This window comes from Neodiprion virginianus, chromosome 7, assembly GCF_021901495.1.
Source record: "Neodiprion virginianus isolate iyNeoVirg1 chromosome 7, iyNeoVirg1.1, whole genome shotgun sequence".
Taxonomy (NCBI): Eukaryota; Metazoa; Arthropoda; class Insecta; order Hymenoptera; family Diprionidae; genus Neodiprion; species Neodiprion virginianus.
The window spans coordinates 8188355-8207609 of NC_060883.1; the positions used below are offsets into that span (position 1 = coordinate 8188355).

The 19255-nt window shown below is 36.9% G+C and overlaps 2 protein-coding genes across 23 annotated transcripts in view; one reads left to right on the forward strand and one right to left on the reverse strand.

Moving 5' to 3' along the window:
* Positions 1-1577, forward strand: part of LOC124309592 (thyrotroph embryonic factor) — a 223562-nt gene extending 221985 nt beyond the window's left edge. For all 22 annotated transcript variants that reach the window (XM_046773361.1, XM_046773362.1, XM_046773363.1 and 19 more), the window contains one exon: positions 1155-1577. In XM_046773361.1, the coding sequence (XP_046629317.1) occupies positions 1155-1241 (87 nt within the window). In that variant the 3' untranslated portion in view covers positions 1242-1577. The remainder of the gene's footprint in view (positions 1-1154) is intronic.
* A 10539-nt stretch (positions 1578-12116) lies between these two features.
* LOC124309034 (uncharacterized) lies at positions 12117-14834 on the reverse strand. The gene is made up of 2 exons (XM_046772251.1): positions 13660-14834; positions 12117-12183 (listed from the first exon to the last, which is right to left on the reverse strand). Exons 1-2 carry the CDS (start codon positions 14832-14834, stop codon positions 12117-12119), a joined length of 1242 nt encoding a protein of 413 aa, XP_046628207.1.
* Between the last annotated feature and the right edge of the window lie 4421 nt (positions 14835-19255).

Here is a 19255-nt window from a genome sequence, read left to right on the forward strand (position 1 = left end):
CAACGACCATATCTGGTTATCATCTGATATCTGGTCTGCTAGTCTAGACTAGTTTCGATCGTAGAGCAACGCGTCCGACGCGGCGGCAAGGCGGTAGCATATTTATTTTCAAATAAAAAATCGTACGACAACAGCGACTGATCGAGTATCGAGCTCTTTGGGTTCACTGAGAAATTTCTCTATTTTTGCGTTCATTTTAAAAGCTGCGCTTTGTTTTCTTCAGATACGATTAATTAATAGACTGTATGAATTTTACGTAACTTATTGTATGTATCAAAACAGCTTACAACAAAGGTTTATATCTTGTTCGCATTTCAATCGTAATTTTTTAAATTCGATTTTAATCGGTTGTCTTCTTTTCTTCGTCTAATGCGATAGTTGAGTAATTTAATTTTCTTGAGAATATCTATCAAACAATCACAAACCGATTCACTTGATCAAACGTGTCTCTTTACAATTACTTTTCATTCTTCAGGTAACAAAATTACTTTCAACATGATTTTCCACTTCTTCCTAACCTCGTGCCTTTTCCACTATTCAACAAACCCATTTACGAATAATTGATTATTTTCTTGAAGGAATTGAGGTTTCCAGAATTCTAAGCTCGCTGCTCGTTACTCCATAAAAACATATGGCTATTTGTTTTACAAATAACTTTACCTCAGACACTACAATTTAATTCAAAACAAAAGAAAATTCAAAAAGTTGCAAGAAAATAGAGAATTGCTACAATTTCATGCATCATGATCCCCAAATTCTGAAGAGGCCACCTGGTAGCAGTGAATATTCTGCATTTACTGAATGAATTTATTATATTACGAATACTAATAATTACTATGAAAAAAAATTATTATTTTAAAAAAGCTTTCTTATCGCATGTTTTTACTTCACATTGACTTGTGACGAAACGAAAGTCCGATTCTTGACATTTATGTTGCAGAAAAGAAAGAAAGAAAAAATAATAGAAAGGACAGGTCGTTGAAATTATAGTCTTGTCTTTCCTGCAAATTATCGTTAATCGATTTTAAATTTGTTAATGAAAGAAGGCTCGAGTAAAATGATACATGTATATATATTCTTGCCTATTTTTAGAACAAAATAAGAATCGTAAGCGAATAAATTAATATTTAGTGCTTTTCTTCTAATTTTTTCAGAATATGGGCCTGCGGCAGGAGCTGGACAGATTAAAGAACGAGAACATACTCCTACGTGATAAGCTGAGCAAGTACACGGACGTCTAACCAACGGCCTTTCAACCTCTACCTAACTTACAAATAATGTAGTCCGGATTGCATCGGGGCCCCTGCAGGATCCTGGCGATCGTCCGCAAAATACGTCACACATACAGAAGCCAAGAGTTGAATGCTAGATTACATAGCGACAGGTGAAGTGCGAAAACGAGTCAAGGAGAGCACACTAAGAAAGACGGCGAAGAGGGCGAAGAAGAAAAAGGAGAGACGGTGGAGAAGAAGGAGAAAAATATACAAACACATCACCCACATGCCTAAACACAAGCAAGCATGATGGTAATAAACCAGTAGCGTAATTGAAAAAATTAATAAATATACGAAAAATTTCTTCGACATGTCACTAGCAGCCACCTCCCCCCCCCCCCCCCCCCCCCAACCCACTCCCTCCTCCGCCACCAAAGTTCCTCTCCTCTTTCCCACCCCCGACACCCAATTTGTATACAGTTATTGTATAACTGTATATGGTTATTGTATAACGATGTACAAATTGGGTGGCGGGGGTGGGAAAGAGGAGAGGAACCTTACACAGTTATTGCATAACTGTATTGTGACGGGACGCCTTGCCGGCGTACCGGCACCTGACGGTCAGCCCGAGCTCCCCAAATATTATGCTTGTCGGGACGAGCCCAAATCTTGCGACACACTCGGTAACCCCACCACGTACCAATAAACCAACCAAATCACGCGATTTACCGTGCTCCCTCTTCAAGGGACACGGCCAATCACTATTCGCAAAATCTGCGAAACTAGACGACTAGCAGGTATAAAAGTCGAGCACAAATGTGGCTGGACATCTATTCATCATCTATCGTATATCGTACGCAGAGTAGATCAGTTATTTCGTCCGACTCAGGACACATCCGCACATTTGCTTGGCCGAGCATGACATCTCAACGAGGAACCAGCAGTCGACACAACTCACGATCACGAGACGTGGACTCGTCACTGCGAGAATCCTCGAACACCACTCTCAATCGAAGGAGGGTATTCAACATATTTGACGAATTTCGTCTCTTTTTAATAAAAGTCCGCAGGTACTAGGGAGCCGTATCTGAACTAAGCTCAGCATTGCGACTGACGTCAAAACTCAGATACGGTGATCGTCGCAGAATCCTCTGACCCATAGGTAGGGCCCCTGAACATATAAAGAGCCTCCTGCATTGCGACAGGATGTCTTGATATGGGCGACGGTATATTTGCGTAGAATTCCCGTCCTTCTGACAACCGCACTATCACATAAACAATATTCTGTCTTGCCATCTGCAAAACAAATCATTGTCAATACCGAATAATAACTCAACAATAACGATTTTCTATCGTCAAACACCGTCCTTCTGACCAACACGCTATCAAATAAATAATATTCTGTCTTGCCATACGCAGAACAGATCGTTATCAATACCAAATAATAAACCGTCAACGACGATTTTCTATCGTCAAACACCGTCCTTCTGACCACCATGCTATCACGTCAATAATATTCTGTCTTGCCGTTTGCGAAACGAATCATTATCAAACCAAATAAGAGAAACCAATTCCTTCTTACCTTTCAACAATATTTTGTACATTATAAGAAAAGTAAATTCACGACATTCTTTCCTGTCATAGATCCCAATTCTTGGGGACATAACATAATCATTAGTCAAAGACTTCCTCTTGAAAAACAAATTTCTCGCCTCACGAGTAAATCGCTCATTGCGATTATTCCGTGTCTTGCTTCAAAAGCACGGAACAAGTTTGACCCTCAACCGTTCACACGGCCTGTGATGATGGGTTTATTCCACTCGTGTCATTGCACATGAGAGGGATGAAACAACTTCTGAGGCTATCTCGAAAACCAATTAAAAACGGTCAAACTCAAGCAACCTCTTCCAGGAGCTCATCAGAGAATTAAGAAGTAACTATTTTTCACCTTCCTTCCGAGTCCAGAGACCAAATCCTGCCGTTCTACTTACGAGACAGGAAATTCTTAAATTTAATACGATATTCGAGTTTGTACAAAACCACCGCGTTACTTTTCATATTACGTATGAAACTCTCGCGATATTCGGCGGATAAATGAACTCGAATCGTTTCAGTATACAGTTATTGTATAACTATGTACAAATTGGGTGGCGGGGGTGGGAGTGGGTATTTTTTCTCCTTCTTCTCCACCGTCACTCTTTTTTCTTCTTCGCCGTCTTTCTTGGTGTGCTCTCCTTGACTCGTTTTCGCACTTAACCTATCGCTATGTAATCTAGCATTATTTATGTATATATATATAGACCGAAAATATTTCTAATCAGCACTGATGAACATTTGGAATGTAATTATGAACCGTTCACCTATCGATTGGTTTTCATCGAACTACCAATGAAACATTGGAAATAAATTATGTATAATATACAATAGATTTATTAGAATTCTATTGTATCTTATGTTAAACGTCACAGACACTGATCATTTTATTTTCTAAAATCATAAGCAACAAATTATTGATATGAGTTGAAAAAAAATTTTAATGTTTCCAAGTTTCGCAACAATTAATTGAACTTTAGTGTACAAGGAACAACGAATCATTATATGAAATAATTCACCTACTAGCTGCTAGTTACGACATCTCAAGATTAATTCACAACATAATACTAATAACAAAATAAAGTAATTCTGCTGAAATGCCCAATAAAACTGAAATTGGTCAATATTAGAGCGAAAAGCAATGATCTCAAGAAGAATTTTCTACCGGTTTCGTGTTGGCATAGAATACGAGATGTCCGCTTGAAAAGGCCCAGTAATTAATGATAGTTTTAAGGAGGCATATCGGTAAGTGCTATTTCCGGTTTTTAGCCACTGTCACCGTCTAACCTGTGCGAGATTTAAGTAACCTAATATAGCCGGTGATAAAAGCCTTAAATTTTTGTAAAACATTCTTTTGGCAGAGGGATAAAGGGTGAACTGAAACGATGGAATAGATTTTATTTACAGATGCGTGGTCGTGCTGTGTATATAAAATATAATAATTAAAGGAGAAGAAGAGAATTATTTTACTCAATATAATTGATCGAATTTTATTTCTCTTGAGGATCTCACTTTTTTATTCACATATTATATTATAGTATATTATATTATATTATATTATATTATATTATGTTATATTATATTATATTATATTATATTATATTATATTATATTATATTATAGTATATTATATTATATCATATTATATTATATTATATTATATTATGTGATAATTATTATTATTAGACATCGCGTCGTTGTGACAGAGCCGGGTGGAAACCACAAGTTCTTCACTAGCTATGTATCAAAAATTTGATTTACACTGTTTAGTTACGTTGTTCTTTGTATGTGTTTCCTTTTTTTTTCTTTTTTTTCACTACTCTCGCGTCCTAAACTATACGCGAGTTTAATGAGCTCACGCATATCCGTATAAATTTCACACAATTGTAATAATTCTATTGTATATTATACATAATTTATTTCCAACGTTTCATTGGTGGTTCGATGAAAAACCAATCGATGGGTGAACGGTTCATAATTACATTCCAAATGTTCATTAGTGTTGATTAGAAATATTTTCGGTCTATATATATATACATAGATAATGCTAGATTACATAGCGATAGGTTAAGTGCGAAAACGAGCCAAGGAGAGCACACTAAGAAAGATGGCGAAGAGGGCGAAGAAGAAAAAGGAGGGACGGTGGAGAAGAAGGAGAAAAAATACCCACTCCCACCCCCGCCACCCAATTTGTACACAGTTATTGTATAACTGTATATAGTTATTGTATAACTATGTAAAAATTGGGTGGCGGGGGTGGGAGTGGGTATTTTTTCTCTTTCTTTTCCACCGTCTCTCCTTTTTCTTCTTCGCCGTCTTCGCCGTCTTTCTTGGTGTGCTCTCCTTGACTCGTTTTCGCACTTAACCTATCGCTATGTAATCTAACATTATTTATGTATATATATATATATATATATATAGACCGAAAATATTTCTAATCAACACTGATGAACATTTGGAATGTAATTATGAACCGTTCACCCATCGATTGGTTTTCATCGAACCACCAATGAAACGTTGGAAATAAATTATGTATAATATACAATAGAATTATTACAATTGTGTGAAATTTATACAGATATGCGTGAGCTTATTAAACTCGCGTATAGTTTAGGGCGCGAGAGTAGTGGAAAAAAGGAAAAAAAAAAAAAAGAAAACACATACAAAGAACAACGTAACTAAACAGTGTAAATCAAATTTTTGATACATAGCTAGTGAAGAACTTGTGGTCTCCACCCGGCTCTGTCACAACGACGCGATGTCTAATAATAATAATTATCAAATAATATAATATAATATAATATAATATAATATAATATAATATAATATAATATGATATAATATAATATAATATAATATAATATAATATAATATAATATAATATAATATAATATAATATAATATAATATAATATAATATAATATATGAATAAAAAAGTGAGATCCTCAAGAGAAATAAAATTCGATCAATTATATTGAGTAAAATAATTCTCTTCTTCTCCTTTTATTATTATATTTCATATACATAGCACGACCACGCATCTGTAAATAAAATCTATTCCTTCGTTCAATTCACCCTTTATCCCTCTGCCAAAAAATGTTTTACAAAAATTTAAGGCTTTTATCACCGGATATATTAAGTTACTTAAATCTCGCACAGATTAGACGGTGACAGTGGCTAAAAACCGGAAATAGCACTTACCGAATGCCTCCTTAAAACTATCATCAATTACTGGGCCTTTTCAAGCGGACATCTCGTATTCTATGCCAACACGAAACCGGTAGAAAATTCTTCTTGAGATCATTGCTTTTCGCTCTAATATTGACCAATTTCAGTTTTATTGGGCATTTCAGCAGAATTACTTTATTTTGTTATTAGTATTATGTTGTGAATTAATCTTGAGATGTCGTAACTGGCAGATTATAGGAGAATTATTTCATATAATTATTCGTTGCTCCTTGTACACTGAAGTTCAATTAATTGTTGCGAAACTTGGAAACAGTAAAACATTTTTCAACTTTTATCAGTAATTTGTTGCTTATGATCTTAGAAAATAAAATGATTAGTGTCTGTGACGTTTAACATAAGATGTTCGTAGAAAAATTCGAGATGAAATCGACTCCAGCGATTGTCTGCTTATTTTACAAATTCTAAGCTGTCGTATGGTTTTTTATAAACCGTAACCTTCAGACTTATTCCGAAAAATTCTCGGAAACTCTTATTAGCGTGAAATTTTAAACATCTGACAGCGAATTGAGAAATATTGTGCACAGTTTTTCAGGGTTCCATAACTTCAGTGTTGGGTGTAGTGATACAGTCATCATTCGGATTTAATAACGGTAGCCATTTATTTTTTTATTCTTGTGCTGTTGTGTTTCGAATAGAAGGATGAGTCGTCTCCATTTCAAAGAATTCGGAAGTTGCTAATGAATTTCTGATCCTGGACCGTAACAGAAACGCGTTTCTCTCTCTTTTTATCTCTATCACTATTTCCATCATCCTATTATGACCCTTTACAATCATGTGTGTAGCAAATATTTGCATATCAATTTGTTATTAGTGAATTAAGAAAATTCGTCTGAGATGGTCAGTATAGTGTAATTTATTTCAACGCTTCCACCGGACCCGGCCGGCCATCTTCAGGCTACAATGAAGCAAAAAAAAACAAAAATTGCTAAACAATTGTAAAATATTTGTAATTTGTTATTAGTATTATTAGTGTTACTACTGTTATTATAATGATACTATTATTGATATTATCATCAGCATTTTTTTTATTTCCATCATAATTGTTATTGTTATTAAAGATATTGATGTTATTGCTGCTGTTAATGATGATGCTCTTGATGATAAGTGTATAACTGTTTTTACAAAATAGGCATTACTATTCTTAACGCTTCCTATGTCTGCTTCTTGCTATACCCAAACTCGATCCTGGCAATGCTTGTTTAATTACAGAAAGCATCGCACGAGTCAAACTTTCGATCAATTTTTTATTACGTTTGGAAATCACACTGCCGTCTTGGGTTTTATTTTGTTTTTCGTGCAACATTAACTAAATAAAATTCAAAATTTTTTTATTATTACAAGAACTAAGTGACCACTCATCTTCGGCCTTTACTTCCAAGAATAGTTGAAACTCCCCCCCGTCTGACATTTTTCAAATTGATTTAAATTTCGTGAATTCATAATCACAGCTCTTCCCTCACGGAAAAAAACCCTCCATTTTTGGGAGTAAGCCTCAAAATTTAGGGGTTTACCCCCAAAAATTGAAGGTAGACCATCATTAATGGAGGGTTTATCTCCAACAGTTGGAGATTACCCCTCAACAATTGAAGGTTCATCCCCAAGAGTTGAAGGTGAACCCTCAACGGTGAAGGTACACCTTCAACGATGCGGGTAATTCATATCTCCAAAATTTAACTGATGGTGAATGTGAGGGTGAACTATCAACATTGCGGGGATTGTCCCCTGCCACCCCAAGGGATACACCTAACTCTTCTTGAGGGTAAACTCTGAAATTTGGGTGTCAACGCGAAAATATAATATGTAAAATATTGGCGGTGAACCCTTGATTCCATTGCAGGGTATCATGAACCGTGAAATTTCCAAGGTAATTCTTATGATATTCGTTGAAGTTCTATTATTCTCAATAACATTGTTGAAAGTGTGTAAATTCGAAAATTTGGTGATTTCGAAAAATTAACGACGGAGCCGGGAATCGAACTTGGCGTCTAGAGATGCTTAGCCGGAGCCTTACGCCACTAGACCACCTAGCCGCCCTGACTCTGTTGTCGTTAATTTCTCTCATCACCAGTGAGTTCGAATTTGTTTTCGTGTGCCCGGGTATGTATATGGTGAGAATTTTCGTCTCTTCAAGCACTGGTAAGAATATGATGTGCAGGTGAAATGTTTATATCTGAAATTCTTTTTGCTTCTGATGGAAGGCCCCGTAAGACAAGCAAAGCCGTTTAATAACTGAAACGCGGATGTGCATATCATTGTTTTTACTAGAAGAATATTGTTGAAAGTACGTAATATCGTAAATTTGGTGACTCCAAAAAATTTCACAAACATTTCACCTACACATTATATTCTTACTGGTGCTTCAAGAGACGAAAATTCTCAATATTCTCAATAACATCTGAAATGATCTATCTATATATTATTTATAGCAAAACCAATGATTCAATTTGAATTCAACTTTCGAGCAGCTCGCTGGAATTAAGCCATCGCATCATATAGTATAAGGATCACTATTGATATCGCATTTTACTTACCCTGCATGCCATTGTGCAAGGCTCCAAAAGAATACTACTTAGTTTTTTCAGGGCTGAAATTAGAAGTCATAAACTACACTATATATGGGGATTCCCACGTCAACTCGGTGAATGAAAAACATTGATCCTCTTCGATTTTCTCAGTGATTTTTTACATGATAGTTCTTGGAAATTATCTGAAAATTATCGAATCTGAATATTTTATATATTTTCGTGTAGTGTATGTACACGTACGCATACATCTTCATTATAATATAATAATTAATGGATGCATTGGGTACAGATAATTCTTCATGGCTATATGAATCATACGTACGTTGAATTTTATTAACGATTATTTTTCTACGTGTGGATACATTTTACCCTCCTTCTATATTAAACGCGAATTCGTATAGATATACAAGAATTTAACAATGTTAATATATAATTTTCGTGACATTCATTGATAAAAATGAATATCCGAATGCATGTATAATATATGTATATGATTGCCTCAAGATATCAAATGAGAAATAACCAGACAACTTCTTGATTAGTCAGTTTCTATTGTATTTACTAATGGTGTGCGATGCACTTTTGTAATACCGTTACATCTATAACCCCAATAAAATGACATAATAAGCTCTTGACTCGAGAATTCTTTCAAAGTGAATCCTCGATTGGGAGGTTCACCCTCAACTTGGAGGTAAACCCTTGACTTGGTGGTTAACCCTCACTTAAGAGGTAAGCCCTCTACTTGGGAGTAAACCCTCAACTTGGCAATAAATCCTCGACTTGCGAGTAAACCTTCGACTTCGAGGTTAACCGTGAATAAAGGGGTACGAATTTACCCCTCAGAGGTTGAGGGTTAGTTTGGGGGTTATTTTGGGTGTGAAATTGGGGTTTTTTTCCGTAAGGGTTGTGCCCATCAAATCAACCGTCAAGATACATACCCTGCAGGAGTACACTTGCATTGTAAAATTTGTAGTATATTTGCATAGAGACCAGAAGCCAAGGATAAAAAAATTTTTTTTGAAAGCGTTGTTCACCTTTTGCCTGTAATTATACAGAACATATGCTGAGTGCGAGTTGAAATCCTTACAGTTGTCCCGATAAAACTTTTATCAGAATTTTGCTGTTCAACAGTACCGAAAAATGTTACGTATTCATCCGAATACCTCTTTCATAAACAACACCTAACGATGATTCTATTCATTCAACTTCAATGTCGACATAATCAAAATCAAACCTCGGGATTTTTACTGAAATAAACTTTTTACATTTCTATACCATCTTATAACGTGTTACACTAAATGGTGAATAAACTTCGTGCATCGCATGTGCACCGAAAACTTTAGAAGGAAATTGAAGAATTAGAGATACTTAGGAGAAGAAAAAATTAGAGATACGGAAGGAAAAGAGTGAGGTCAGAATGGTCGGTGTTAATTGGCAATAAACTGATTATAATTACTTGAAGTATTGGCATCATGTCTATTATCATTATTGTAATTGCAGATCTATTACTATTGTCATATAGTAACAAACGAATGCATCCATCCTAGCTCTTTGCTCTTTTCGGGTCTTTGGATGTTTATTTTTTTCAATGTAAATTGTTACGTGGCATTTTTATGCCTGTTACAAATAGCTTCCCAAACCCTAAGCGGAAACCAAAATTAGGGAAATCGATAATAATGGCAGACAGTTTAGTAAAAGAGTCGGGTTTTTGTTTCTTTTCTTTTATTTTTTTTTTTATAAACCTGATCGGTAGCGGCCTTAGAGCAGTTGACTGAAAATGTATAAAGACTGCTAGCCTATTGGGGCTTTCCGTGGGCGAAAATGGTCGAGATAATAGATTCACACTGAACTATAATACAACTGGAACGATCATCGCATGGCTTGGCGTATACTAGCAGAGTCATGATCTAAGGAAATAAGGTGAATTCGAATCAAAAACATCTGAAATGTAAAAAATGCCACAAAGTACCATAATTAGGTTATAATGAAAAACTTTTCGTCAATCTGTGCCATGAAATCAGGAAAAATGCCAAGCATGACCTCCCCGCACGTACACGTCGTGAAGTCGGACCTCGCTTTTCGTGTAGTAATATCGAAACATCATTCCAAGAGCTACGTACTTGGCTGGCACATTTTTTTTTTCACCCATACTCGTCCTATGTGCCCTTGTGCCTTTAAGCAAATTGCACAAAGAATGATAATATTATTAGCTTTGAATTACATACTTGAAATAACAATAAAAATTGTATTTATATATGGTAATAATGCAATGTTTTCTGTATTTTACAATTACTGCTTACGCAAACAACTTAAATAAATTGTTAAGAGTTTATTCATGAGGTGAGAATTAAATATCAAACTAACACAATTTAGCACAACTTTATTTTAATGAGAAAAAATGAAAATTCTTCGTCACCGTCTTAGTGCAGCCTGTAGCCGGTAAATTCACGAACTGCCGGGAAATTGCTATGTCATCATAAGGATTTGACAATGGGCTGAATTAAGAAAAGCTTGTTTTTAAATTGAGAATCTTTTCTTTAAAAAAATATTTTTGCGTATTTAGTCGGATATAAGACAAACTACTGATAGTGTGACTTGTTATTTATACTTCCGGTCAACGGCTGTTTTGAACTGCTTGTTGTGTATCGGGATAGGGAAAATCGCTGCGTGTGCTCTTCAAGTAACAGGTAGATATTATTCGTTGATACTATGGCGCAAATTTTAAAGCGAGAAACATAGGTTTTTTTTTCTAGACAGTGACGTATTATTCTTGATAGTAGCACGAAACTTTGAGAAAACAATAGGAGAGTCAATTTATATTTGGCCCGTAGTTTTTAGTGACACTGGAGATTAAGAATTAGAACTTATTATCTCCAGAGTGGCAATATTAAAAGATGTACTTGCTGTGTATGAGCATAAGAAATACTACACAATAATATCCAGTCAGTTCTCGAATTTGCCCGATACGGGTTACACTAAAAAGCTACAAAGAATTTTCAATTTCTCTGACTAAACTAAAGTTATGCTAGATTGTGTTACATCAATATTTAATTTTCACCACACGAATAAGCCCTTAAAATCGATTTAAGGTGTTGGCATGAGCAGTCATAATAAGACAGAAAACATTGCATTATCACTATGAATATAATTTTAATCGTTATTACAATTATTCGATTCAGAGCAAACAGTATTATCATCGCTTATACAATTTCGTTGGAGCCACAAAGGCGTAAGGAGAGCATCGGAAGAATAGAAAAAATGTGTCCGCCAAGTACGTAGCTCTTGGAATGATGTTTCGATATCACTACACGAAAAGCGAGGTCCGACTTCACGACGCGTACATGCGGGGAGGTCGTGCTTGGCATTTTTCCTGATTTCACGGCAAAGATTGACGATAAGTTTTTCGTTACAATGTAATTATGGTACTTGACGGCTTTTTTTACATTTCAGATGTTTTTGATTCCGATTTCACTACTTTTTGCAAGTCTCCAACAACAACAATAATGTATCGTATAACCAATCATTCATGATAAACTCAATCCTTCCACCGGTCAAGCCATACAACATTGGCAGTTGATAATGCTGTACGCTGCAATAACTCACTAGGGAATAAAATCGGATTGATATACGACTTGAACTTATATAAGTAGGAAGATAATTTACTGGTGTCAAATAAAGAGTTGCGAAACGCCATTGTGCAAGCGGTGGTACAGGTGAGTTAAAGTATTTCGCACAGTTTTAATATGTATGAAGACGATTTATCTTGACCTTGATGATTTGTTGATTAATGTTATTCTTGGATATGAAGGTCACAACTCAAAACACTTTTTTATAGTGTTTACGTTTCGGCCCTGATGGGGGCCCTCCTCAGAACAATTTATTTAAACATCTGTCACGAACAAAAATGAAATAATGTACAACTAGGTTTTAACAAAATTAACATAGTGGTATAGATAATATGCAAGGATGTTTGAGCAAGTATAAAAGAGAGGAATTACCTAGTATGGGATGACACTTCCAATTACGTCGAATGCGTGTTGGTAATTAATGAATAAATAGAAACAATAACAAAACAATAAAAAACAAAAACCGAAACACACTGCGTTCGCGACACGTAGTTCCCAAGAATTCATATTTGTTGTTAATTTTGATAAAATAAAATAAAACACACAGCCGTTATAGGTTGAATCCAGAGCACATTTGCACAAGTGGAACGTCCAGTGTCTAGTGGGGGGAGGTCGATATCGATAGTTATCAGAGCAAACGCAGAGTCAACGGGTTAAAAGGAAACCAAAATTTTGTTAAGGAGGTAAAATCGAGAGCAAGCTCAGTCGGTAATGGATAATTACATTGGTCGTATCACAGAGGTGTAAATATTACTCAGATGTTCTATGTCTTGTTTTCGGTTGACAGAATTGGGATGTGCAACAATATTGCACATTTCTAACAGTAGCCTATTGTAATACAACGGTTCAACGTCAATAATGCTGGCTTGAGAATAATTAAAGGAGTGGTCGAAATCGATGGCATGTCTCGTCAGTGCAGTATAATTATCCTCGTGTTCATGGATATTGCGTTTATGCTCGGTTATCCTAGTGTGTAGTTGCCTACTAGTTTGGCCTATGTAGGACATGTTGCATTGGTTGCAAGGTATTTTGTAAACTACACCAGAGCGCATACCCGGGGGTAAGGGGTCCTTACCCGAATCAAACATCGAGGATAGATCATGTGCACATTTACCCACAAATTGAATTTTGTACTTAGAGAATGTTCTGTTGAGTGACTCAAACAACCCCGCGACGTATGGGATCGAAATATAGTTTTTTTGATTGGTTTGTGCAGTGGTTGCATCGATATTATTGTTAGGGCTGGTCGATGACAAGATGGAATCGTATTTGAACTGTATATGTTTGTTGAGCAGGCGAGGTGGATAGTCGTTTTTACTTCGTACCTGCTGAATCAAGGACAAATTTTTTTTGTGAAATTCCATACTTGAGAGTCGGATCGCTCTGTCAACTAAGCAATTAATCGTTCCAATTTTGTAAGATCTGGGATGGTGAGAATGGTAATTTAAATACCTTTGTGACCAAGTAGCCTTATGAAACCAATCAGTTTTGATGAACTGGTTATCATTGATAATCAGGACATCTAAAAAGCTAATTCGGTGATTAGACTCTAATTCAGAGGTAAATTGTAGTCTCGGATGGAAACTGTTGAAGACAGATAGCATTTCTGCAACTTTATCCGAAGGGACAGCTGTAATTATGTCATCTACATATCTGAAATAGAATGAAGGCTTGAAGTCCAGTTTGTTGAGACAATATTGTTCAAGATCATCCAGAACCAAATCCGACAAAATTGGAGAGAGCGGTGAGCCCATTGGTAAACCATAAGTTTGAGCATATATGTTCTGATTAAATTTGAATATGGCAGCCTTAAAACATATGTGCAATGCTTTTAAAAGTTCGTTAAGTGGGACCGGAATTTTGTCCACCAACTGATGCCAACGCTGTTCAACAGCGTTGATTGCAAGATCTTGTGGAACATTTGTAAACAATGACACAACATCCAGCGAAACTAAAATATGATCAGGTGGGAGATGAAAGTCCCTAATAGCATTAACCAGAGCAAAACTATCTCTTACACGTGACAAGGGAGGTACGATGTTGTTACCTATACATTGACTGAGGAAACGAGCCAGATTGACAGTCGGACTATCAGTGAACGAAACTATAATTCTTACCGGTGTATCCGGTTTGTGAATTTTCGGTAACCCGTAGGCTCTAGGTGGTAGGCAATCAGTTTTTGCGATTTGACGTCTAAGTTGATTAGAGATGAGTTTGCTTTTAGACCAATCCGTTGTTAGTTTTTTGACTTCTTGTTGCAAGGTACAGGTAAGATCGTATCTAACAACTTTGTAAGAGTTGTTGTTGGAGAGTTGTTGCAACATTTTATCCTCGTACATTCGTTTGTTCATCACAACAGTCGTGTTTCCCTCGTCTGCCTTCAAGAAAAGTAAGTCCTGGTTGTTATTTTGAAAGATCTTAGTTTCTTTAATCTTGTGAAGGATATTGTTGTCAGCGCGAAGGGGAGAAGGGGTGTTGATAAACTTTTTTATGGTGTTGGTGAAATCTTGGCGGGCCGTATTACGGCAATCAGAAGGAATGAAGGAAATCTTTGATTCGAAATCAGAGATAAGTTTGTTGATTGGGATGCAGTGAGGCTTGAAAGGAATGCCATATTTGGGTCCCATTTTTAGCACGTCAGTAACATCGACAGGAATTTCCGTATTGCTAAGGTTCACGATCTAATTTTCAAAGGTCGAGTCAATTGGATTAGAAGTGGGACGTTTTTTGTTATTAATCAGATTAGCTGACTTGTGATGTTAGCCGCCTTGTAAGTATTGAAAGCCGGTTCCAATTTCAGGTGTTGTGTGTCGAAGAATTTTTTTGATACTTCAACAGGTAAGTCAATTAAAATATCGTTCTCAAGCGACAACAAAATATTTTGATATTTGATGATGGTCGCGTGAGCGTCACTGATCTCGAGATTAAATAACGACCTTTGAAATTTGTGTACATTATGTTGGTAAACACTACGCGACTTGGACATTTTAAAACTAATACCGTTCGAGATAAGCTTAGAGAATTTTGAATGAGTAGGTAAAATCGATCGTTTCTTGCAGTTTAGAAGAAAGATGCGGTGATTTTTAAGCTTCAACAGAGACTCGGATATGGTGGCCCAACGTCGCAGCTTCCCCGCCAAAGTCTTCCCATATGCAAGAGAGACATCATGAAAAAACCCCATGGTTCCCACGTTTTATTCCGTTAATATGATGAAGACGATTTATCTTGACCTTGATGATTTGTTGATTAATGTTATTCTTGGATATGAAGGTCACAACTCAAAACACTTTTTTATAGTGTTTACGTTTTAATTTGTAATTTGAAACTGAAAAATACAATTTAGCCACCAGTATAGGTATGTGACCGATCACTGTGGCGCCCATCATCACGAAACAGTGGTCGCGCGACCATAGAGATAATATAGAACAAAGAGTAAGCATCCCGTCAGCAGCCCAGAGTGAACCATCATGTCTTTTATTTTTTTGACACTACCACATGTGCATACGTACAACTGAATTTCGCATGATGAATTTTCAAAGACGAAAACATACTTTTCAAATGTTTTGTGACGAGGTGATTCCTTATTGAGAATTGTTGTGGGTGAAATAGCAGTGGGAGATTACAGTTAAATCGAAAGTAACGAAAAAAATGATTAGAAAATATTTCGTTGACAGCTGACACGCGTATTCACACACTCAGAACGTCACGTGAATACCGCTAAAACGACTGGGATGGCATTTCGGTTGTTTAACGATTTGCGGCATTTAGATACCACTGGAATTTATTCCACCTATAACAAAATAGCAGCCCGAATAGGTTAATTGCATTTCCGTTGTTGGTTAAGTTCTATATACTGATATTTTACGACGCGAAAATTTGGTGATATAAGATGGCGCCACCATTACCTTTTCGGCTCGGCGCTGAGCTGGCGAGGCTGAGTCACAGCCGAGCGTAAATTTTTGTGGGCCCCGTCCGCTGCACACGCATATCCGTGCACAGCTTGTGTAGTACGCTACGCACAGCTTGAGCGGGTTGAGCTGCTGCAGGCGGCACCGAAAGTGTCGAACAATAAAATTCATCTTTGACTTTTGACCGATATGAAGAATCGACGCTGAAATATCCAGGTAAGTATTTGAACAACACATGTAAAACTATTTATATTTATTATAATTTGCCAGATCTTCGTAGTGGCCATGTGAAATGCATATTAATTTTGAATAACTCGTGAGGATAACGATACGTAATTTGCGTGCATAACCTAAAACTTATCATTGTTTACCTTTGACGAAAATCTCTACCGACATATAATTGAAAAGCGATAATGAGATCCATTGACGAATTATTCGGAAGTACATTATTCGTTATTCTGCTTTCGACTTTAGATAGAACGTTATCGTCAGACTTGTCGTCAAATGTTTGGGGATACATATTTTACCTCCAATATTACGAAAATAAAGTTTGAATCATGAAATATGTTACCTAGTGGAAGGAAAACTGGTTAAGGTGAATAATCGAAAATACAAAGCGTACTCATTGCCGAAGAGGACATTCCTATAACACTTATTGTTAGTGCGCTGGGGATGTTGTACAATTCAACATACCAGAGTCGTACTCAAAGTTGAGTGCTACGATGGAAAAGAATCCGACTAGCGAATTTCAACTACAAGAAATTTTTTTAATCATCAGTACAGATCCTAGTAATCATACAAGCTACTTCAACTACAAGCAATTTTTTTAATCATAAGTACAGATCTTAGTAATCATACTGGATGATAGGTAGTGTGACCAATTATTTTTGTTATTATCGTGGCCTCACTTTGGGCGCCATTTTGTAACCGATAAAATTTCTCGCGAGGGTTAAACGAAGAAATGAGATAATTGGTTACCCTACGGCGCAGTCACTAACCTGAATAATTAGATATAGAGAGATAAGAAAAGAGAAAGATACAATTATTGGGCGCCAGACGCACATGCGTCAAAAATAGATAATTAGAGAAAAAGATAAAGGTAAAGGTAAAGGTAATAGGTAAAGGTAAGGTCAGGTTCTACGACGGTTTTGCACAGCTTGCTCAGTATAGACAAGGTAATGGTAGAGGGGCGGAGTCAAATCCAATAGATAAAATAAGAAACAGGTGAAGCAGAAATAGTACCGAATATATTGATTAAGAAGCGATAAATTGTAATAACAAGCAAACAACTGCAGAGATTGAGATACAATTACGATAAATGCGATGATTAACAATATTTACAGCCAGAGAAAAGTTAAGCGCGAGATTTAACAAATAACGGAACGTTTTCCGAATAAGCGGGAAATATGCGTAAGCTCGCGATACTATGATTCGAGGTAATAACTAATACGGTTTTATAATGAATATGCAGAACAGAAAAGATATACGGTACTTAAATTAAACATTAAGCAAGTAAACCATAAAATATGAGAAGCGATTATAAAACACATGCGAGATACAAAGATTGTAATAGTTATCACATTACCAGAATTATCAGAAATATGCAAAGACAGGGAATTATGAATTACAAGGTAAATTCAAGGCAACAGGTCAAATAGAAAATTATTATAAAATATAGGTACTAACAGATAATACGTAGTCTCTAGTTTGCGGTAAGTGCGAGAGAAAGAGAGATAATATTCGGTACGATAAAAGGTAATTCAAGATAAGACAAACAATATTCAAGATAATTAATATGCAACGTACGGCAAACCAAATAGACTACGGACAACTACGATCAGCGATATTACCGAAGAAAATAATGAAAAAGATGTTATGCGATACGGCACAATACTCCAATGTCAAATGAACGCCGAGCGGGACCGCGCAGCGATGTAAGATCGCTCTCGCGGTACACTCACTAAGATACGATAATCAACGGCAATAGGTAAAGAGACAGATATGAACTAATCAGAGAAAATATAACGAAATAGCAATGCTCAATAGCTAAGATAAAAATTGATCCTTTAACGGAACGCGTGGCTAGACAGCGATATTAGACATTCAAATATTCCAGAAGAGAAAGACAATAAAATAAAGCAATAGTCACTACAATGCGTAAGTAATAGTCAACCAGTCGCGAAGTTACTTGCAATAAGACAGAGAAAGGGACAAGATAAGAGATAAGAGAGAATAAGGCACGAGCCCAGGTGGCTCAAGCAGACCAACTGCAAGACAAAGAGAGAAAGAAATAAAGGCAAAGGTACGATATATTGCAAGTAATCTCGTGGCTTCACAAAATAGAAAAGGAACCTCACTTACGTAAAGGAAGATATAGCAGGTACTAGAGAATGCGGTACAATAGCGAGAACTAAATCGGCAGATAGCGATAATGGCACTGAATATTACGATAGCACGTCGTGGTTAGTCAAAAACTGAACGTAGAGTGACGAGATGAGCGATGATCCTGATTTTCGTCGAGCTGCTGTCACGTGATTCTTCCTCAAATTTGCGGTATTCTAATTGGACCAGCAGGTCGCGTAGGTCTGGTCTACGGGTAGGCGGCGATAATCCCTCGCCGCTTGTTTTTCTTCTCCCTCGACGACAGGTATCGAGGTATCGGGACGTCGGAAGGTGGTCAGAGATGTTTTCCCTCGGCTGTGCGGTATCGTTGGTAAGAGGGGAGGTCGTACTGCTCATGTCTTGCGATATTGAGGTGTGCGGCAATATACGTCACCGGTCTCCTGGACTTGCGACCGACTGTAACTCACTCCTTGCTTTACTGGTACTCCCCGTTGTAGCTATTTCGTCGGCGCTGCATCCCGGCCCTCGCTCATTGAAGCCCTCATGCCGGAACGATCTGGTGGTGATGGCCCTCAACCCGGATCCCCACACTAGATCCACCAGATCCACGTGGTCAGCATATCATTAGTCTGTTCCACGCCGCAGTCCTTCGATAGGACGGTTCGTGAAGAGAAAACCGTCCTCTATTTGATAGACAACGACTTAGCAGGTGTTAGGGTCGGTTCAGCTTCAGGCTGATAAGTATCGTCGACGGGAGGCTTTGTTGTGTTTTTGACGCACAGCCCTGTACGCCGCCT